Here is a 23,928-nt window from a genome sequence, read left to right on the forward strand (position 1 = left end):
AGTATATTAATAGTAATTACTGTTTTAGCTACTTCATTAGTGTTAGTTGGTGTGAGAATCACAAATAACATGACTCAAAAATCTTAAGGTATATGTTCAGTTAAGAGATGACATTTGTTTTGTTACTGCACTGAGAACAGTGTAAAATCTTAAGTAACAGATCTACACCCCACCAAACTACTAAAATAAATAAATAAATAAATGAATGAATAAATTATAAAGATTTTATGAAATGTGATTGAACCCACATCTCTACTCACACCACACTTGATGAGTTACAACTTATTATTATTGTAAATTACACTTTCACAGAATATCTATTCTAAAAAAAACAGAATAATGTGATTGTGGAAATGTGGAATGAGGACATAAGGTGTGATGTAGATGAGATCACATGTCATGTGGTCACGAGCAGAAGACTAGCTACTGGAAGTTTATCTCCATAGTTACTTTATATGTGTATATAATTAATATATATAAATTTCTTTGCTTCTTTGCGTTTACATTACTGCATTTTAGAGGTGAACTTAACTGTTGTGCTGAGCTGCTTGTTGGTAAAGACAATTGTGTGTAAAGATTTAAAAACTAAACTCAGAGAAAAATGCATGTAGCCTTGTGTAAATATACCAAATCACAGAGATAAGCCTGCCAAGACACAGTTAAGGATCATCTGTGTTGAATGTCTGTTGTGATGAATTAGTTGTAGTGCCAAGTTGTTTCCCAGCAGCCTGTACAACTGCAGCCATACCTGTCCATTACACTCCTCAGGGCTCTTTCTATGTTCATGCGGTGGCCCACACGCGTCACACCCAAGTCCAGATAGTCTTCCTTGGTTAGAGAGGGAAGGTGGCTGCCATCAATCTCATTATCCAGGAAACGCTCTCTGTGCTCACCCAGGTTCAGGTATCCTAGCCAGTCTGCAACATCATACTTGGTCCAGTAGGGCAACGGCTTTGAGGCAAACGGCTTTGTGGGGGAAGGGGGCGGTAAATGTGGGTAACTCAAGCAGGGAGGTGGAGGGAGAGGGTGCAGGGGTGGAGACGAGGTCCCAGATAGGAAGTGTGTTGGAGAGAGAGATCGTGAAACAACTAAGGTGGAGTTTGGGGGAGGTGGGGCACCAGAAGGGGCAAAAAGGGGAGGAGAGGGTGAGAAGTAAGGATCTCCAAGAGGGTTTCCAGGTGACGGTGGGGTGACTGAACCTCGGAGGTCATAGATAGCGCTGTATAAGGGAGAGGTGGGAAGGAGTGGAAGGGATGATGGACGTGGTGGGCCCAATTTGGGCCTCTCTGATGGGGAGATGAGGGGGCTGGGTGCCCTCCTACGCTGGAGGATGTGTGATTCTGCTTTACGGGATTCACGACTAGGTATAAACTGAAATTCTAGAGCTTTGGTTCGGTAGACAGGTCTGTGTTTGGGGGAAGTGGGGTATGGGGAATAAGATGTCGGAGACAGAGGGGAATGTGAACGAGGAGGCTGAGAGGCAGCCGGAGGCTGAGGAGATGGAGATCGTCCCCAGTTGGGATACTGCGAGGCAGGTGTAGGGGATGGGGACAACGATGGCTGTGATAAAGAGATCGGAGATGGGGACTGGGATCGAGCTGAGGGGGGGCTCAGAGCTGAGGCTGAATCTTCTGAAAATCTATGCAAAGAGAGAGAGAGAAATTATAACAGAAGATAAGCAAGATGTAGCAAAACACAGAAGTGAAAACCTTACACATACAGCACCAGAATTGCTAGTAAAACTTTGTCCAGCTATTTTCAAAAACATTGATCCTGTCAACATCTTGATCGTGTACAGTTTGTCTGTAAGTTTAATGTGGTTCCCTCTCCTTTCTTACTACCATACCACAAACTGTACATTTAAGTAGTTCCAGACAGAAAGGAAAGGAGTGTGCAAGTGGGTCTGTTACCTGTTTCTGCTTCTGAGAGAGACAAATGGAAAAAGCCAGAGAAATAAGAGAGATTTACACAGTATAGACACTTACACAAGACGTAGACATAGACAGTTTTTCACAAAAGGCATAAAAAGCAAGACAATGTTATGCATAGCAACAAAAAATGTGGGTCATGGCATGACACTGAGAAGCAAAAGACCCACATTTTTACAGATGTGTACCTGTGTCTGCTCAGAGGTCTCTGGCTGCTCCAGCTGTCCTTGCTTCTTTGCTGCAGTTTGCTGCTCAGCTCATTGATGATGCTGGGCTTCATACTGGATGCAGGTGGGTAAATCTTCTTTCTCTCTAAAAGTGTCCCAGCCTGGCCTCCTCCATCACCTGTCATCTGCCCCTCGCCCCAGAGAGGCTTCATCTCAGGAGTGCGTGGTCGATCAAAATACGGCGAAGTAGGACGTCCCAAATTCTGCATGTCCCTCATTCCGTACCCATCCTGTCCACTGTCATCATCTGCCAGTACCTCCTCAACCTCATCCTCTTCCTGTTCATCTCTTCGTCTGTGGGAATGAAAGGATGCAGGAGCAGTGCTGGTCTGTCTTTGCAGATCACCAGCACGAGCTCCGTCCCTGAACCTGCTGCTTTTTGGGTAGGTGGAGGCTGCTGCTGTGGCATTTTGCATCTCAAATGTTTGTCCATCTAAGTAGCTCATGTAAGACTCCAGAAAATCTCCTCCTCTTTCTGTTTCTCCAGTTCCACCTTCTCCGGTCCGTCCTCCAGCTCCAACTCCTCTCTCCCCACGATCCATCCTGTCCCCTCGGACACCAGCACCGCTTAGAGCAAGGATGCTGTCTAGGTGGTGGTCACTGCTGCTGCGACTGTCCAACTCTTCAATCCCAGAGTCTACAACTGTCTCCTGGGATTCTCCCTTCTTAGTAGCAGGGGGATGACGATGGTGTTCCCCCGTCCTGCGGCTCCCTGTGATGGTGGTGGAAGATGTATGTGTAATGTGCGAGTGCTCCTGGTAGAGCTGAGTGGAGGTGCTTGTTGTAGTGGCAGCAGTGGTGGTCAGAGCGGCACAGGTAACGGTCATGGTATGGGAGGCTGAGCCCCGAAGTGGAGCAGAGGTGGCAGCAATGGAGGAGGGCACTGGGGGACCACGGTATGCAGGGGGTGGCGCAACTGTGTGCGGAGGCGGTGTGGGGGAAGAGCGCCCTGGAGTGTGAGTGCTGTTATAAAGATGGTGAGGGTGGGACATGGAGAAAGGTCTGTGATAGGATCCAGGAGGAGGAGGTGGTGAGACGGATGGGGGAGGTGGAGGTCCAGCTATTGAAGTGGGCTGCAGGGTAGATGGCGAGGAAGGGGGCGGGGGGTTGGGTGATGTTTGGGAGGGGGAGGGAGCTGACTGAGTCAGGTTGGCCACCTCACTGTCATAAGAAGTGAGGCTGGATGCAGTGGAGTCCCCTGCCTGAGGTGAGGGCAGGGGTGTATGAGCAGGATATCCACTTGCAAATGCTTCTTTTTGTTGGGCTGGGGGGAGAGGGGGAGGTGGAGGTGGAGGAGGGGGTGGAGGAGGTGGAACCTGCTGTTGTCGAGACATTAGGCTGTTGGGGTGCATCCCACGTTGTGAGTACCCTGATATTCCCCTGTCAAAGCTGTTAGCAAACTCTAATGGAGGCGGAAGGGGGTCTGCGTAGACAAACTCATCATCTGCATCAACTGAGGGAGCAGGAGGAGGAAGAACCATCAGGCCACTCCCAGTACTCCCAGTAGTGCTCACTGTTTGCTGGATACTGGTAGCTGGAGGAGAGGGAGGGGTGAGGGACAAGATATAGGCATCAGTTTGACTTTCCATCCTGAGAAAAGATGGCCTGCGAGGCTGCTGAGACTGGGATACATGCTGAGCGGAGCTTTCAGCAGCTGCTGCATTTGCAGCAGCCTGCTCCACTCTCCTCATGTAACCCTCTCTCTCTTTGTCTCTCTCTCTTTCTCTAGACATCTCCCTCTCACGTTCCCTTGACCTCTCCCGCTCTCTCTCTTTGTAGGTTGGCTGATATGGCTGAGATTGGTAGTGGTGTGTGTGGACCGTTTTGTCCTCTGAGAAGCGTACTCTCAACCCCTCTCTTGCCCCTCCTCCTTCCCGCTCCCTTTCTCCTCCACTGCCTTCCTCACCCCACACACTACCAACTCCTCTAAGGATTCTGGGTGAGGGTGGGCGGCCAACAGTGGGTGTCGTGGCAGCCAGAGAAGATGATGTAACCAGGTAGGAGGAGCTGGAGGTCTGAGCGGCAGATGACACTGGCTGAGTACTGGCAGTAGATGAAGGAAACACCACACTCGACATCTGGCGGGTGAAGTGATGCTCGGTTCCCCTCCTTAACCTACTGTCATCCCTCAGAGCTCGCTCTCTGGCAGCCAGGGCGAGGCCTAGTGGGGATGTGGGGTCAAGAGCCTTTCCTGTTAGAGGGTGAATGAAGGTGGTTGTAGTTGGGGGTGCTGGCTGCCTTCCTGCCGCTGTGTATAAGTCAGTAGGCACAGACTTGGGCTGATAGTCCAGGGCAGGTGAGGAGTACTCAGGTAGACCAAAGGCTGGAGGCATACTGCGGGTGTGATGTATATAGGTGTCCGCAGAAAACATGCCCTCGTCGATAGACTTTGATGGGCGCAGCCGTGTCGATGAACTTTCAGCCTGCGTGTTAAGCTGTTGCTGCGACACCTGAGTCCTTGTTATTCCTCCTATTCCATCACTCACTCCCCCAAGGCTCACATCCTCCTCGGCAGACATGAACAGGGAGGCACTTTTTCTGCGGGCTTCATGAAACCGTTCCCTGTCTCTGCGAGCTGCACCAACGATCGCAGCCCCAAATTGGCTGGTATAGTCCAGGTTATCCTGGGCTCGCATAGAAGGCAAAGATGGAGGTGGTGGGGCTGGTATGGAGGGTGGGGCAGGGGGCTGTGGAGCAGGAGTGGAAGGTGGAGGACCGTGTGGTGTTTTGGTCTCTTCTGTCTCCCCTGGTCCAGGAGCATCAGCTTCCACACTGCTACCCTGGCTACTCCGTCCGCTGCTGCTGGTTGAGGGGGCCTTGACAATTATGGTGGGGATGGGGATAGAGCTTTTTTCCATCGAGCCCTTGCCCCCAAGTGTACCCTGACCCATACGCAGGTCTTCTACTTTGGATTGCTTCACCAGAGGGCCTTTACCTCTCCGGGCCCCTCCTTTAGGACCCCCTGCTCCAGCTCCTCCTGCACCACGGTCTGCTCGCTGGGGTTGACTCTGGGTAGTCTGCTGCTGGGGCATTACAGTGGCAATGCTGGATGGGGGGACAGCTGTGCTGTAGCCTCTCCTAAGACCTGCTGCCTTTGCCCCTCCACCAGCTCCTATGCCAGCTCCAACAGGCTCCCCAGAATAGGCAACCTTCCGTGAAGCAGTCCTGCTTTGAGCAGTGTGGGCAGCTGCATGTGCATATGAAGTTGTGTGTTCAACCGCTGTACCACTAGGTCCAGTGTTGGGACCACCTGCTCTCTCCCTGCCCCCATGGGTGAAGTGCACTGCCTGGGAGTAGGGCTGGTAGTGTGCAGATGTGGATGTGGAGTGGGACACAGAGACAGCGGGCTGCTGGGATGACTTAGCTCTCCAACCTAGTGGTGGAGCGGAGGAGAATGGAGGATCTGGGGGAGCAGTGGTGGGAGGAGGGGGGATGTCATCTGGGCCTGGCACCGACAGACTACGGGCAAACTTCATGGCAGGAGGATGCAAAAACTGCTTCTCCTCCTCAGGGACACCTGCAGTTCAGCATTTATAAACAGAGAAAAAACAGGATGAAAAAGAGATGTACAGATGGAGTAAGAGAGGCAGATGAGCAAGGAAAGAAGAAATGTTTTAGGGGAGGAAGAGCAAATAGACCATGAAAAAAGGAAAGCTGAGGTTAATCTATGAGAGTGTCTGTCGAAATCTGCCTGCCCATACCTGCCAAAAAGTCTGTCCTCAATTTTTCTGTCTGTTAGTATGTAAGTGAATTAGTGCTATATTCTTCACAAACAAGTATCAGCTGGACAGCAGTACACAGCAGCGCTGGTTCTATTAGTCTGCAGACATCACACAACTATTTAAGTGGAGAGTTATTAAAGCTTTATCAGAAACATACCAGAAAACAACCCATCAGAAAAAAACAAGGAGATTGGTAACACTTATAGTATATTATATAACAAATAGTAATAAGAAGAATAATTAGAAGACAAACATACTGATTTTTACACCACAACAAAGATATAGTTATATGTATTAAGTATACAGCTACAGATATAGTAAAAATTGCACAAATTTTTGGCCACAGACAGGACATTGCTGGCAACAGACAAATACGTCCGAACAGTATAGACCTCTACACTGACCTCTGGTCAAGAGGACAGACACACAGGCAGACAGAGGGGCAGACAGAAAAAACAGACAGCCTCACCGATGGATTTCTGCCGCAGCATACCATGCTGTGGGGCATGACCTGAGGTGTACTGTCCGCGGTCATAGCCAAGGCCCAACCCTGATGACATCATCCCAGACTGATCCCCAAAATTTGCCTGAAATGGTAAAAACAAAGAGCATGTGAACACACCAATGTGAGAGCAATGTGAGTCAATAATACACATGAGGGTAGGGTGTTTTTACATTGTTGTAAAGAACTATGACACAAGTTCAGAGGGATCTCAAACCTTTTGACGTAGGAGTGGGTGGAAATTTTAAATTAAAACGTAGTTCATTTGACATTTCATAATTTGTGTTCCATGTCTTTTACAGCAAGTCACATCAAATGGAATACGTAGACTTCTCAATCTGATGATGGACCCATTCAACACAAGAAACAAACACATTTCAGGACATATAGTAAAACTGCTGTACCACAGGAAGTTTCACAACACACACCTCATTGCCATAGAAACTTCGCCCCCTGTCCCTCTTTGGCCCCTGTCCCCGTGTCCCTGGTGCATCATTGGTGCTAATGGTCTGCTGAGCTGCTGCAAGAATTTCATCTAGTTTATCTAAGAGAAGAAGAGAGAGAGAAAGAGACAGAGAGAAAGAAAGAGAGGGAAGAGGACATACAGCAATGAAACAGAAAAATGGACAGCAACAAAATGAGGGAAACTGTGCGAAAAGGGACACACTTGATGAAGGTGGATGAGAAAGAGAGGAAGAGATTCAGGAAACATCCACTGACAAACATGAGCTCCCTTACTCAAAGCCATCTGATAGACTGTCCTCTTCTTCTCTGTAGCTTGTGCGGATTCGAATTCTGGGAAAAAAACAAAAAAGAGAAACAAAGTTCACTAAGTGACTGAGCTACGATTGCCAAGTCATTTTGGACAGACATAAATACAATGTCTTAAGCAAGAGTGTACCAGAGCATACCTGATTTTTTTTTCCAAGGGGTAGCAGCTGGAAGGAGGACAAAAGGAGACTTTAGTTTTGGCAGGAGTAAAAGTGCAAAAGCTTTGTTACAGTGAATACTAATCATATTCCCCTGAGCCTGACAAACCGAGTCACCTCTCCAGGCTTTTCGATCTTCGATGGAAAAAACATACAACACGCCCACACTTCAAGACAGCTGAAGCGTGCTCACTTATGTTACAGTAAATATGCTGTCCACACATACAGTATGGTGCTTGCAGTTACTCTCTCCAATGCTTGAAAAAACACACACACACAAATGTGACATTAGCCTGAAACTGACTCCCACCTCTCTCCACTGTGAAATGGTTAAGATCCCGTCAGTGGCAAAGTGAGGACAAAGGAGACAAAGAAAAGACAGAGTTAGAGGTTAAATGAATGAACAGTCCACATGGGGATTAAAGAGGAGGAATTAAAGGTGACCTTTTAATGTTTGATTCCACTGGTTGTCACAGAGTTTGTATGTGCAGTGGACCAGAATAGGGTTATCTGCCTTATATTCAGGCCATTATATTTCATAATGAATAGTTTATTGAGCCCAATTCAACCAAGTTTTCATGTCTAATCATGTAAGGGTTTAAAATTTTTAGCTACGTCTATGCTGCACGAATCCTTTAGTTTTGTCAGAACAGATGTGACAACATGTTTAAGTGAGAGTGAAATTAGCATTGTGAAAAGACAATTGGTGGACTTCAAGTGCACTGCAGGATCACTTCCATGTGATGTCCTTGTTGTCTTGCAGCATGACTTGTAGGTGAACTGGAGCACTGCACCAATCACAGAGGTGAGATACTTTAATAGGCGTCACAGCTAAATTAATTCTGATGCATTTGAATGAGCATATGGAAGAGGTTGACCTGGCTTCATCACACATTGTGCTAATCTCAACTTGACTGAGAAGTGGGCACAAGCAGTGAGGATCTACGTTCTGGTTGCAAATTGTGTAACCACATGTCAAAGTGAGAAACAATGACTCAAACTGAATCTTTTATTAAAAAGTTTAGGATTATGTAATGTGTCCATATGGCACTGAATATCTGAGGCTGATGCTGATATTATTAAAAGGGACTTCAGCTTTATCACAACTACCGTAACATATCACATTACCAAGAAACATTTACTTAGATCAACTGCATTTTCTTTTGTTTTGTTTTTTCAAAGAAGTGTCACCTAGAATGAGCTGAGTGCTCTGTCATGGACAAACTCGGCAATGGTGACACTAAATCACCTCAAATCCAGTTTGCCATTTGTGCTCTCCAATTTCTTGTTACTTATGCACCAACACGTGCATGATACCGAAATGTCTGCAATAAGCTCATATTGGAGTGATACTAGTTTATATTTTTATATTTGTATGTATCTAATCAGTTTTTTTTTTTTTGATAACTTGGCACGATGATAATCTGATAAGTCTACTTGATTTTAAACCAAAAAGACTGACTGTTTTTTTTTTTTTTCAATGACGTCCTTTACAAAGAGGATGTAGCTATTTGCTTCACTTTTCCTGGAGGAATAGTAGATTTATGTTTAATTTTCTTCAACCCACATAGCAATCTTCTTGCCAATTCTTACATTGTATTCCACAATGTAAAAAACAAGTGGTTTCCATTATTAACAGGAAATATATCATTGTCTTAAAATGCACATTGTAGTTGATTGATTATTGGAGTGACACTGTGTGTACTGAGATCCAGTTTGTTCTGTGCAGTATAACTTTAAACAGTGACTATAAAGTGAGCACTGGATTGCAGTTCTGTGTGGGTGAAGTTTTGTTAAGGGATCAGGAAACCAGTTCCTGCATTTCAGAATGGGTGCTCATGCTTTGTGTGTTCAGGTGTTTTCACACGACACAGAGAAGGCAGGTGAGGGGAGGAGATGGGAGAGGGATAAAGCAAAAGGCTGATTTTATACTCAGAATCAATTTCAGTCAGATCCTGACTAGCAACAGCACACGATTCAGTATAGTCGCTTTTGTCTAAAGGGCTGGACAAGACTCCCTCATTGTTTGGGAGAGAAAGTATTAAAAGCAGATCTGAGACCAGCTGACAAGACCTTGCAGCTTCATCTCCAGCAGGTCCACATCATCAACCACTCACTGGTCATGTTCAGATGCTCAGCATGGTCAAAGACAGAGACAGCAAGCACCATAAGTGTTTAGAAGGTAAAAGCCAATTACCAATAAAACACTGGCCAACATTCTGATCTGCAAATGGGGGCGCTGACCCTCACCATGCACTCTCCTCCCACTATTTTGCCTCAAATAGAGATGGCATAAAGAGTAGCCACACATAATGCTGTTACTATAGCAACAGACCTGGAATAAAGTTGTTTCTTTTTTCTCAAACATTACTCATCTCAATAATTTTATCCAGGGTGTGATTTCTTCCAAATGAATCAAAGGCGTTTTCATCAAAAGGCTTTAACAAATGAGGGACTTATTTTGCAACTTGCACGCTGTCACATTAAAATCAGACACTGTGATGTTTGTGGCATCCGAAAACTCTTCTCAGGTGACACCCATTTCCCTGCAGTGTTACCTTGGCAACAAATTCTTGCTGAGTGTCAGCATTTGCAGGTATGTGTGTGTGTGTGCGTGTGTGTTTGTGCGTGTGTGTGTTGATCAGAGGGGCTGTGGGAGCTGGGGTTAAAGCTGTGGGTGGCCAAGGAGAGTTCAGGGGTGCAGGGGAATAAGAGGTAAGAGAGGTGGGCAGTGAGAGAAGGATCACAAGGTGAATGGTGACACTTTTTTGGGGGTGGGGTTACCTTTAGTGGGGGTGCTGGAAGTGACAGTGTGGAACCTCTGAAAGAACAGTGAAATGCGTTGAGACCGTCATCCACGGCGGTAACCAATCTTCTTTCTTTTCACTTTGGTGCTGTCGCTGAGTAAGTACACTATGTCCCTCTATACTTTCTTGCTGTCTAAATTTAGCCCTAGCTCCACTCCCCTTCACACTTTCAGCATCTTTAACAACCCCCTACACTGTAGTTTCACAGTTTCTATCATTCTTCATCATCTCAGTCTATTTCTACCCTCTAACTTTTTTCTCCTCTTCAGCTTTTATTTATTTTCTACATCCTCCTAGCAGTCTTGTTCATTTTTTTACAATCCAGAAGTTTGTGTAAACCCATTTCTTACCCATCTCCTCCAGCTCTGAAGTCATGGATTTAGATCGCAGGGCAATAGCTGGGGTGCTCAGCCTCTTGCTCTGCTGGGGGACTGGAGGGAACAGAAAAGACAGCAGTAGTCGGTCATTTACAGTGTCATCAGGAATCATAACCTTCTAAAGATGCATTGGATAGACTCTTACTTTTCTTCCTCGAACCCTCCTCCATGTCTGGGTTACGGGTTACCATGACAACCTTAACGATAAGGCTGTTTCCGCCTTGCCGGATCATGTTGACAACCTGCCTGTGACCAACCTTTACCACATTCTGACCATTGACCTGGAACAGAGACCCAGAGTGGGTGAGTTTAAAAAAACAGCAATTTTTGTGTTAGATGTAAAAACTAACAGGCTGATGGAAAAATTGAAGAGAGAAATATTAAAGTAAAACTAGACATTTAGGTTAGCAACAAACATCACAATATACAAAGTGCCAGTGGTTCTACAACTTTATGAATGTAGAAATATTAACCAAACATATTGTATAGGCCGGAAATTATACATTTATATACTAGGTTTTACAGAACAGTAGAAATCTTTCTATCTTTAGCTTGATCTGCCCTTTTGTTATTTTTATTAGGTCCAGCATATGTATTCCTTTGTGTATGAAATATATTGCTCTTATGTTTCTGACTGTGAATTATTGTAAATTGTGTGTGTGTGTTTGCGTGCGCGTGCGTGTGCTCAGAACCTCTTCTTTGAGGTTTACTAAATGAAAAGTACAGTGGAAGCTGTGGACAGATTTCAAAAACCCAGGAATGTGATAAAAATGAGGCCATAGGCAATAGAATAAATAGTAATAATAATTTATGGTGCCGATCAAGATTTGGGTGTGAATTCAGAAGGCTTTTTAAAATAGATAATTTGGAAGCAAACATTTTCGCTGGGATTTGGATAAAGACGCAGATTAAACGTTTCCACTAAAATCCCACATTTAGAGGATTATGAAGAGGTTGAATAAGTGATTGCTCTCTTATGCTGTTCAGACTCATTCAGAATTAGCAAATTTCTGTTACCAAGACTCGGGAATAGGCAGAGGTAGTTGGTGATGGATTTGGGAATAAGCTAAGGGGAAACACATATCTATGGAAAAAGCAGCATCATTTCCACCAGAATCTGCTCCAAAGCCTTATAATCTGTGGCAACCATAGGAAATAGCCCAGTGCTATCAAATCCACCCCCATAAGGCAGTGATAAATCATAGCAGTACCTCTATCAGGAAATCCCCCATCCTGAGACCAGCTCTCCAGGCCACACCTCCCTCGTCCACAGATTCCAGGTACTGTAGAGCAGGGAAGGCCGGGGTGGGGGTGAACTCCTCAATTGGAGTCTGAGCTGGAGACACCATAAAAAACATATGATTGAAATAGAATTTCACATAATGCAATATATATATATATATATATATATATATATATATATATATATATATAGTCATATATAATTAATACTAATTAGTACAAGCACTAAACATAAATCAGTGTATATGTTTGGAAAACTGGGTGTTATTTTGGCCTTCCTCACCTTTGGCCCCTCTCAGCACAAAGCCAAAGCCCTCACTGTCTTTTTTCTGCAGAAGCACTGTCTTCTCCTTGATTATATAGTCACTTGCAGAGAGGAGACAAAAGAGAGGAACATAGAAAGTTAGAAGTAACATGACGGTAATGGAAGATTGGCACAGCATCCTTTCTCTACGGTTAAGATGGTGGGTAGTCAAGATTTGAACTTTCAAGAGTTAAATGTCACTTTATCATGACCCAGCTACAGCAAAACATATTGTGCAGAAAGTAATATAAACATTGTATTGGATAGAATTTGAAACTATATATATATATATATATATATATATATATATATATATATATATATATATATATATATATATATATATATATATATATATATATATATATATATATATATATATATATATATATACAGTTTGTATTAAGTGAATTGTATATATACATGAGTATACTTATTATCAATAGAATCATGCTTAGCATTATTTATAAATTACTAAACTTTAAATGATAATAATCCAATAATATGATATGATAATAATATAATAATAATAATATGTAATGATAGTATTTGTCTGTGGAAAGCTTAATAAACACTATAGACACTTTTATAATAGACACTTTTGTAGCCTTAAATGTTTCAATGTATAACAATTGATTAATAAAATAGTAGTAACACCAGTAGTATTAATAGTGTAAAATATCACAATTTTAAAGAGTTTTTGAAAAGTCTAATTTGATGGCATTGAAATGAAGAGGATAAATACTACATACAGGTTTTGCAACTTAATTTTAAAAATACTGGACCTAAGTGAAACATGTTATATACAGTATGATGGTGCTGCTTGTTGCCTCAGCAACAGCTAGAACTGGACGTGGGGAAACTTGCTTGGGTAGTACCACACCAGAGCCAAGTCATGTAATGGCATGCTATTAGTCACTGACAGCAAAGAACAGACAATACATACTGTGTCCCATGGCACAAGCAAATACTTTTCAGAGAGATTTATATTTTACTTTTAGAATCTATTTACTAAATAGTTACTTTCCAGATTAAGAATTTATATAAATCTTAATCTACGGTTAAGGTTTTCTAATGTGTGAATATTTTTATATTTGATGCTTTAAAGTTTTTTTTGTTAATAACATATTTATTATTATGTTGGATTTGGATACATGAATCTCAGTTGGCGGAATCTCACACACCCACCCCACCCCATTCCACCACCTTTTGTTTCTTTGTGGTAATTTGCATGTCCTTGAAGCTGTATTCCTGACATAAAAGTTAACAGTCACATAAAACTGAGGTTTTAGTCCAGGAGTCTTTGTCCCCTGGGGTCTGCCCAGTAATACAACTCTAGAAGCCTGCAGACGCCTGAGAGGTCCGACACATCACACACAAGGCCATTATCTCCCACTTCAGTTAGGAATATCTATCTGCCACTTCTAGTTGGGAAGAAGGAAGAGCGCTGCCTCTAAGGTGTCAGCGACTCTTGTCTTGTTATGAATGGAAAGGCTATCCAACACTCAGTCAGTCAGTGAGTCACAGAGGCATATACACCGTGTCAGCTATAACATCAACAACACTGTAACCGCATGCTGATAATCCCATCGTGAACCAAAATAGTCCCAGCCCACTCCATCTGTTCATCCCTCTCTCCCTCTCCTTTGACAGCCTTTTCTTCTTTTCAAATTTTTCCATCCTCATGTCCTGCCCAATTTCATGCTTCCATCTACGTTGGCTCTCTCTCCTTTTCTCTGAACATCTAATCATTCACTCATTTTTTTTTTCTAATCACATTTCCCCCTTATGATATTTTCCATTCAGTCTACTGAGTGCATCACGTTCTTCACAGGCTGCGTTAAAGGCTCTCCGTCTCTGCCAAGCCTCTGTCTCTTTGTTATTCTTGTCCTCTTCTGTCCATTTCTGCTGCCCAGCCTTGATCTCAAACACTCTTAAACGACCAAGTGAACAAATGGAACAGCTCGACAAGATTCACCTTGTACTTGAGGTGTTCCTGCAGGCCACAAAAGCAACAGGTGACTGAAATCTGAAGTTTATGTACTGAACTTAACAACCATGATAAATTTTATATCAAGAAACGACAACAAATCATATTTTTGCACATCATTATATGAATGATATTTTGAACAAATAAATCACAACGGGCTAAAAGTGCCTGTCCCAGTCTAATACCCCGAGTGTCCTCCAGTCTACTATTAGCAGATGTTAGTATTCAGATACTCATCAGCCAGTAGTAAACATATTACAAGAACTTATTACAAGAACTAGCCTAAGGGAATTTAGAACTGGGTGTAAATAATGGCAGGCAACACTTGTTCATGTCAGTAATTTGGTCACGGAGTTAATCACAGGTTGTCATTGAATTCATTAAACATGTAATTCAAGTTTGGATATCATTATTAATATTAGCGGCCTGGTGGCTCAGTAGGTACAGTAGCCCATCAGACTTTGTTTTTGTCTCCTGGTTTAAATCCCAACCCACGCACCAGGAGTGTCCTTGAGCGAGATGCTCAGCGCTGGCGCCTGGCCCCTGGGGGAATGGGTTAAGAGCCCAAAACGAATTTCATTGTAACATGTATGTGTAAATGTATGTGTACTCTAAGACGACGATAAAGCGACTATTTCGAGCGTCTATTCTTTTATCCCAGTTTATCACCTGTATTTACATTTTAGGGGTTTCTAATTTCCCACGGACAAACTTTTGGTACACTATTAGTTTTGGTGTCTGTGAGACTCTACTATTTCACTCAGTGAGAAAAACACGTCCATCTCATCAGGTGATAGTGTCGCTTCCTCAGTATTAGTGGCCCAATGCTGTTATCAGCATCTTAGGTATAGTACAAACTACTGTGCTGCACAATTCAGCACATTGTACAGTGTGTTTCATAGTTCATAGGTAAGAAGCCAGGGCATTAACCAGGTCTGGCCAAGCAGGCTTCCATAGAGGTGTCAGAGAGAAGCTGGAACTTGTCATGCATGCTGCATCGTTAAAACTCCCTCACCATGCGCTCTTTCCAGTCTGTCGCTCTCCCTCCCTCTCTCTCACACACACATACTAATACACACACACACACACAGGTAAACATACAGAATCACACCACACCATCACGCAGGACACATGCAATCAGACAACTAACAGAGAAGGACAAATAGCCATTAGTCATAAATTTGCGTTTTGATGGACAACAGAAAAACATGCCAGCAATGCACACAGGACACACAAACACAAACATAGGCATGTGTGCACACAAGCAAACACGCAATCAATCTGCACATCAGTAACAACAGCAAGCATCACTTCTGCCAGTGCAGCACTGCTAGAGGACATTTGTTCTGAGAACAGTCCAAAGCAGAGAGAGAGAAAACGTCACACACACACACACATGTTCATACAACGCAACACGGAACGGCTGCACTGCTCATACACTGGGCTGTGCAGCAGCAGCAGCAACTGCCGTCCGTCTTCACACACATACATCATGCACACACGCACACTCACATTCAGAGACACTAAATCAAACACATCCGCCTGCAAGCATGTGGTGCAACATCTGTCAGTCTATCTATTCGATGCCTTGCCATCCATGATGTCCACATGCAACCTCTCCCCGTCACCCCCGGCAACTAGAGGGAGAGAGGGAGAAAGCGAGAGAGGAGGGTAGAGGGGTATAAAAAGCCATGGCAGGTACCTGTAAATGAACCAGACGCTCCTATTCACAGGGCCAAGCGACGGCCAGGAAGAAGAGAGAGAGAGGGAGAGGGAGAGATCCTCCTCGCCGCATGCCCCCATCGCCATTTCCTCCCCTCCCTCTCCTCCTCCTCCTTCTCCTGCTCCTTCTCCTTCTCGTCTTCCAGCAAGACAGCAGTGAGCACGAGCCACAAGAGAGGAGGAGGAGGAGAAGGAGAGGAGGAAGAGGAGGAGAAAGATATGGAAGAAGGGAAAGGGAGAGGGCCGAGCTCTCCCAGCCCCTTCATACTTAAGACAGAGAGAGGAGGAATGGGAGAGAGAGATGGAGATGGTTCGCTGTGACTGCGACACAAGAGAGAGAGAGAGAGAGAAAGAGAGAGAGAGAGGGAGAGAGTAGAGGAGCAGGAGGAGAGGGAGGGGGGAAGGTGGCTTAAGGAAAAGGAGAGAGAGAAATTAGGTAATTTAGAAACAGAGTGTGAGTGAGAGGTGAGTGAGTTTGTTCACAGGGGGGTTCATGCACAAGCTCACACTTAAACACATATACACACATACGGTCCAAACATGCATGTATCTGTACAATCAACATACTATTACAATCACTCACAATCACCAAAACCTCACAAAATCTTATTTTTCCTCCATCCTCATCTTCCCCTTCATACATTTATGTTCACTCCTCCACTCCCTATAGTGTAAATGTATAGTATTCACTCTGCCAATCTATCACTGTCATGACTCTCCATTCATAAAAATGGATGTGAATTAGATAGATCTTTACTATACAGCATGATCCTATCTGGAATAATTCATACAATGATGTGAATGATGGGAGGCTCTTGAAGTTCAAATGATTGCAAAGGTGTTATGTGACATATTGGTGAAAGACAAATCCAATTCTTATTATGTAACATTACACAAAAAAGCTTACAAAAGATAGCTTGCCTTCATTTGCCGTTCTTCTCCTGCTGTATTTGACCTGACATGCCTTTAAATCACACTTAACTAACCTCTCCCACTCCCCATTTTTTTTGTTTTTTTACTTCTAGCCGTTAACATAAACACACACATGCCCAGACACACTCACTCCTTCCTCACATTAGCTGTAAACAAAGAATGAATGAGACGGTAGAGCAAAGGAGGGAGGGCGGCGAGGTGGGGGGAGTAGATGCACCGACGCAGACAGGAAGGGGAGATAGGACAGAGAAACAGCTGGCGTATGAGTGGCAGAAGGAGGAAGAGGAGGAGCAGGAGAGTGGGAGAGACAGAGGAGAAAGAGGTATTCTCTCAAAAAGGCACTCACATCATGTCCTAGGCAGAGCCTCCTTCCACGTATGTTGAAGCTGTCCTCCGTCGACTTGCCCTCCCTCCCTCCTTTCCCTTTCTCTCTCTCTCCTTCTTTCTTGTCTCCCTCTCGCTTTCGAGGACGATCACAGCTCTTGTCATCTCTTCTCTGATGTTTGTGCCTTTTTGTTTGTCTCCCTGCATGTTAGAATATGCCGCTGCGATTCTATGTGTACAGCGTGTGTGTTTATGTGTGTGTGCATGCACATGTGATGAGAGAGAGAGAAGAGAGGAAGCAGGAGAGCATCCAGACAGAAGGTCCACATGATTGTATGTTTACAGGTATCCGCAATTCTAACTTTATACTACACTCGTACTATCAGCAAACTTAATACACACTCTATAAAGCTGCCTTCTATCTCTTGTAGCTGGATTAGTTTGTCTGAAGTATGCATGTTACAAATCCACTAGAAAGAAACTATGATACAATAAATCTACGCGGCAGTGGTTGGCATGCTGCTCTGCCTCTCTCCACCATACTGCATGCTCACTCGTCCTTATTTGACCCACTGTTGTTGCAAAAATGGTCTCATGTGGGCTGGCAGAAGAGCAGCAGCATGCACACAAAGACATCTGAGTTGGAAGGACATAGCAGATGTACATAAAACCACTCCAATTATTTGTCGTTTGTCACCCAAGTCATCACATCCCTGAGTCCGTGCATTATTGTCAATATAAAGGCTATACTACATTTTCATGTTAAAGCAATTCATCTTAGTGACTACTGAGTTTGTTCCATGCCCTGTACAAATCAGGCTACGAAATACTGTGAATCAGGAGGGAGTTTATGAGGCCCTGTCCTATTTAAAGAATAAAATCTGGTTCTTGAAAACACAAGTAACCTGGTACTTACTAATGCTCACTACGCTGGAAAGAAAAAACGTGTTTTTAAAGGGTTTGGACTCCACAAGTCAACTGTTTGGCAGCTCATGTACAAATGGAGAACATTAAACACCAGATCGACTCCCCAGGAAGAAATGCTCAACTAAGACAAAAGCAGGTCATACTCTAGGAAGTCACAAGAAATCCCAAGGTGCCGTGCAGGAAAATGATTCTCTTGCAGTGGCTATTATCACTGTTCATAAGCCCACCAAGGCCAGAGAGCTGTTGAATGAATGTTCTGTGGATAGATGAGACCAAAGTGGAACTTTTTAGTTTGGTGATGACTGAATTCCAGTATAAGGAACTTTTCCTATCTCTGAAACATGGTGTTGGCAGTATCAGAATTTGGGCCCTTGGACCAGGACAGCTTACTATGCTTGATGGAGCTATGGAAACTGAGTTGTACCAGCAGTTTTTCACACGACAATGTCAGATATCCATCTGTAAACTGAAGCTCAACAGAAATTCATGCAGCAGGCGAATAACCCTAAAAACACAAGTCAGTCTCCATACAAAACAAAAAATTAGTAGAAGAAATGGCAAAGTCTAAGTCCTGACCCTAATCCTATACAGTTGAAGCCCTGATTTTTAGCTGTTCTATAAGAAGGAATGGGCTAAACACCCCCAAGCAAATGTGAACGCCTGGCTGTAAACCTTTATTTGTTAATGCAACATTTTTTCCACACTTAAATACAGTATTTAAGATTTTATAATTGGCCAAACTAAATAAAGGAATAGACCAAATGTATGCAGAAATAGAGAAAATTGTGAAGGGTCAAGCATCACTGTATATCCAGCAGTCAATAACAGGCAGTGAGGTGGGACAGGATCTGAGGATCAATGAGTGGCAGATAGATGACTCTATCCATTAGACATATACTGGACTGAAGTGAAGCATTTATCAAAAAAACAAGATGTTGACCCATTGGTTAAAGTCATCAAAGAGAGGAGAGCTACAGTATGTGAGGTGACGTGTTTGTGAGCTAAATGCTATATAGCATCACTACACTAACATAATCACAGTAACAGTTCTAACACGCTGGTATTTAGCAGGTACGTTGTCTGTGTTTACTTGTTCAGTAAATGTATTTTCATTTTAGTAGGCTTTTGCAGGAATCCATTTATTTGATCTGATGACACTAAATAAAAAGTCTAAATCTTCACTATCATCTGGATTTACTGTCAATGGACTATAAATATATGCACATAAATTGGGAATCAAAATTACCGCAATTATTTCTGATATGTATTTTAGTCCAGAGCAAATTGTGGATCAAGCGACTGACAAAGCAACCAGTAATGCCCTTCCTAATGCTTGCACAACAACATTCCATGTCTTTTTTTCCTTTAATTTGTAAAGACTAGATGCCCTTCTTCCCATATCCAAGCTCTTCATCCCTCTCTCCAACCGTTTCTCCTTTTGGAGTGCCTTACACTGGCTAACCTCCAGATGGAGACACCACAGGAGGGACGGGGTGATAGAAGGAAAATTAAAAAGTACAGGGGGGAGGTTAGCAATGCAGTAATGAATAGAAAGTGATGGAGGGATGCAGAGATGGTCAAGTGATGTGTCCAAATATAGAGGGATGAAAGGACGGATAGGTGATATACCACATGCAGTGATAAAAGCGGGTAAAGCAGAACCATGTGAGGACGGCTCTCAGTCAGTCATGCCTGCCCGGGCAAAACGAACAGTGCCGGCTCTGTCTACACTGCTGTACACATGGCTTTAAATATTCATAATGCATGTGTTATTTGGGGATAACAACATGTGTGTGGATTAGCATGGCTGAGTGGATTGCTTGTATGGCATGTCACCAATGATGAAAAGTTTGTTAATAATACATTACAATATGCACATGTGCAAGAGAAAAATACAATAAGCGAGAGGAAAAATGGAAAGATCAGCTTAAAATAAATGTATTATATGCAGACCTGAAAGAAAAAGTTAAGAAATGATAAAGAAGGATGATAAGATAAAAAACAAAACAAGAGAGAAAGAGAGACAAAGCGAGGGAAAGAAAGAAGCAGAGGCGAGATTTTGCGTAAATAATACATGTGATTGATAATGTCTTTGCACAGTCCAAACAACACCCTCCTCACCTGGATGCAAACGCAAGGCATTAGAGGGAAAGACATTACATTAGGCTGAGGTAATGAGAAGTCACACACCCAGAGTCAATACAACAGAGTTCTACCTCTAGTGTCAACAAATGACCTCCAGACTACATCCAGCACACAGAATATAAGCATTTTCTGGAGATGCTGCCCATATTTTATCTACTTAACCATAGACTGAAATAATTCGTAGCTAATACCATGACATATGCATCAGTTCAGATAGCAGGGCAGTGATGACAAGTGGGGGATTTAATAATATTGGTCGACACCAGGAAATTTCAGACTTAGTCATCAGGTCTGTCTCCACCATCACAGACAAGTTCAGCCCACCTGAAAAGTGCACCCTCGTATTGTAGCTCTTCACCTCAGAGCAGAAAGCCATACAAAGGAAGAAACCTACTCTAACCTGATATGACACTCTGCCTGTTCCGCCTACTGTAGGATAAATTCAGCAAAACCAGCTGGTCAAAACTCCAGTTGATAAACCTGTGCCTTGACGATGACACCAGGATAAAAGCAGGCAGATCAGCTTCTAGACCTGAGGCAGTGAATCACTCACAACACACACATCACACAAATTGCCACTGGTATGTATGAATCACCACATGATTCATCTTATGTGAAGAGATGCATACAGTATGATACTGTACAAACAAATCTCCCGCCCGGCATCTGCTGTGTGTCAAAACACTGAAACAGTGGGGTTGTAGTGTAAAGGTTGCCAGTTTAGCTTCTACAGCCCACTGGGAGGATGGACATGTTAAATCAGGCTATTTACCAAAACACTTCAACCCTCATTTTCTCAGTAGGACTGCTGAGAGGCCAAAGGTGAGAAACAGTGGTGATCATGTTCAGCTCTCAGGTGGTGGAATAATCTTAATGTCAAAATGCCATTCTCTTAACCTCTATTTAACCACGGTATGTCAGTTCCTTTCTGTACTTCATTCAGGTCCTTACTGCCTCTTTGTCAATCCATCTGCCTCACAGGGCCTATCGGGTAAGCAAAGCACCACTCTAGTGTGGCCATACCATAAACAGCATTTCCACTAGCCCTGGGCAGAGCCAGTTATTCATTTATGCCCCTGCTGCTTAGAGAATCACACCACAGGTTCTTTGGATGAAGTTGGCAGTTGTTCAGTTCACTGCACATCATCAGTGATCGCTAGCAGCAACACAACTTACCTTGGAGCATCAAAGCTATCGTAGGATCCCACAGTGTAATGGCGGAACAGCCTTTTGGCTCGTTCTCCACGGCTCTCTGAAAAACAGCATAACAGAGACATCAGCATGGCTGTAGCTATTAGGTCTATATTTGCGAGGTTTATTTTACAGGTACATTATTAGTATCACCGTGATGATCTATTCTAATAGCATCTCTTTCTAGAAGTTTTCTACCTACACTTACAGTGTACTGTAACGTTGTGACATAATACTTACAATCAGCCATATCATTAATATCACCTGGTGGTTTTATTATAAAATGAATTTTTTTCTATAAATAAAAATATTCTAAACCAATAAATGCTAATGTGATACTGTTGGTTAACCACTTGTCAGCACATAAATCCACCTTTACCAACAGTGACCTTTGACCCTTATTTTTAAATCATTACTGAACATATTGTGCTACAATTACCATAATCAGTTTAAAATAAAAAAAACATTATTTGTTAGTGTAACAAATCTGCTTAGTGCTTTTACTATCCACTAGCAAAGATTTGATTTGGTACTTGTAGTGGAGAATCTTTTAGCCAAATACTTTTACTTTACTTTTACTTGAGCACTGAGTTTGCTCAGTACTCACATTTTGATGGCCATGCTGACATCTGGGCCCATGACATTATTTAAAATACCAGCGTTAATGTTGTGGCTGATTGCTGTATAATGCAGCAGCACAACTACTATAAAGTCTTTAATCTACATAATAGCTTATCATCTTACCTGCTGTCAGGCTTATGTGAGAGAATAAAAACGCTGAAGTGTCAGATGAGGGTAAATATGTAGTTCACTGTTAAAAGCTGCATTTTTCCCACTGAAGTGATGCTGGGTGATACTATTGTTATTTTTTTTGTTTGTTTTATAATGAGCCTCCTGTATGTGTTTGATTGTATGCGACTGGTTGCAATCACCTGATTTGTTGTCTTGGCTTCGAAGCATCACTTCCTCCACACAGTCAGAGGGGAACCAACCTGTGCGACCTCTGACTGTCCCCTCCCAGTACCCTCCCTCGCCAACACTCAACACTGTGCAGGAGGAGGTGGGAAAGAGCAGCATGTCAGAAAAAAAAAAAAAATAAAAACAGCACACGCTTACACACACATACAATAATGAGAAATGAAGACACATAAAAACGTCTACAGCATTATACAGACAGAAAAGAAATAATGTAGACACACACACACACGGTCATGCAAACCTCCTACATACTCACCAAGACATACATACCTGGAGACACCTTAGACTCACTCACAAACACACACATATTCATACCTGCAGACATTGAATACAAACACATAAATAGATACCTTACACTCATGTTAAGACAGAACCATTTAACAAACTCATCAGAGGACACCTCTTCGGTCCTGGGTAATGTTCTGAGACTCCCTTTAAACCTGGTGGTAACATACATCTCCTGTCAGGCTTCAGTAATGTTATGCTGTGTGGTGTTATACCAGTGCTAGTCACTGGTTTCTCCAGCAAACGCAATAGGAGAAATGGGAGTTTGGGAGTGAGATGAAGAGACCGATACCACCCAAATGTCAGCACAATTAGCTCAGCACAATGATTGAAAGCCTTGTTGGTAACAATATTCATCTAAAGCACCTTTAAGGCTTAAATTATGTTTCCCACTCTCCAGATGGGCATATAGCTTTAGTAAGGCTGTGGTTAGGTTTAGCTTTGAGAACTGGTACAAGGAATCATATATCCCCATAACAGAAAATACACACAACTAAATACTGGCCTTTACTTCATTGTGTGGCAAGAATTTACATTGGGATGTTCATGCTGCTATCTGTCTGCTGAATGCCCATGTAGACATTTATTTGGTAACACAATTAAAAATAATATCCTAGCAAGCTTTTGATAAATCTGGGCTGTGTTTGTTTTATATGAATTAGCTATGATATTGTAATCACTGGATATTTGTCAGAGTAGTGTTAGCTACTGCTAATTTTGGTGGATAGCTAAAGTCAGGATGTGGCATCAGCCTTTGAGTCCAAAATGCTTGATCAGTTCGCTATATGGTGTTAGTTTAAAAGCTCCCAATTAAATTTCACCTCTGAATTTATTCAGTCTGCAGCCTAAATAATATGAGCAACAATTTGAGGCTATGCCAAAGTCCGAAACAAAGGCTACCTACTATACATGTAACCTCATGTAAATGATGTTTTAAATTTTTTTTTAAATATATTTATTGCTGCTTTAGATGTGTTAGTAATTTTTAAAACATCAAAGCTACAGGCAAATGCCCTACATGGTTTGATGAGATGGTTTGATAGAACAGAGTTTCACTGTGTTTCATTACAATCCTCTCATGTTAAAACAGGGTGTAAACATTACAACTGCTGACTTCCAAACAGACAGACACTTTGAATTTACGTGGAGGACAAAATGCAGTATGGTGAGCCACCACACAAACATACACAAACACACACACACACACACAATTTTATAACAAGAGATGTGCACCTACTCACCTTTGACCCTGTCTCCCTTATTGAAGCTGATTTCTCGCTCTCCCTGTGCAGAGTGTGCTCGGGTAGCTACAAAGATTCGTCCTGGGACTGCACTGTAGAGACGTCTGCGCTGGCCTGCCGTTTGTGCAAGGGTGCTAGCGGGCGCAGGTCTAGA

The 23,928-nt window shown here is 43.0% G+C and overlaps 1 protein-coding gene across 5 annotated transcripts in view; it reads right to left on the bottom strand.

The window, feature by feature from the left end:
• The window catches only part of shank1 (SH3 and multiple ankyrin repeat domains 1), a 68,535-nt gene that overhangs the window by 2,311 nt on the left and 42,296 nt on the right, over positions 1-23,928 (bottom strand). For 3 of the 5 annotated variants that reach the window (XM_067476445.1, XM_067476444.1, XM_067476449.1), the window contains 13 exons: positions 23,775-23,923; positions 22,203-22,316; positions 21,256-21,331; positions 12,018-12,100; positions 11,704-11,828; positions 10,638-10,773; positions 10,466-10,546; positions 7,291-7,317; positions 7,118-7,174; positions 6,808-6,923; positions 6,347-6,464; positions 2,117-5,672; positions 749-1,639 (listed from right to left, as the gene is read on the bottom strand). In XM_067476445.1, coding sequence (XP_067332546.1) covers positions 749-1,639; positions 2,117-5,672; positions 6,347-6,464; positions 6,808-6,923; positions 7,118-7,174; positions 7,291-7,317; positions 10,466-10,546; positions 10,638-10,773; positions 11,704-11,828; positions 12,018-12,100; positions 21,256-21,331; positions 22,203-22,316; positions 23,775-23,923 — 5,529 coding nt within the window. The remainder of the gene's footprint in view (positions 1-748; positions 1,640-2,116; positions 5,673-6,346; positions 6,465-6,807; positions 6,924-7,117; positions 7,175-7,290; positions 7,318-10,465; positions 10,547-10,637; positions 10,774-11,703; positions 11,829-12,017; positions 12,101-21,255; positions 21,332-22,202; positions 22,317-23,774; positions 23,924-23,928) is intronic. The other 2 variants (XM_067476447.1, XM_067476446.1) reach the window with 2 other exon arrangements.

The sequence above is a fragment of the Channa argus genome, chromosome 15 (genome assembly GCF_033026475.1).
Source record: "Channa argus isolate prfri chromosome 15, Channa argus male v1.0, whole genome shotgun sequence".
Lineage (NCBI taxonomy): Eukaryota > Metazoa > Chordata > Actinopteri > Anabantiformes > Channidae > Channa > Channa argus.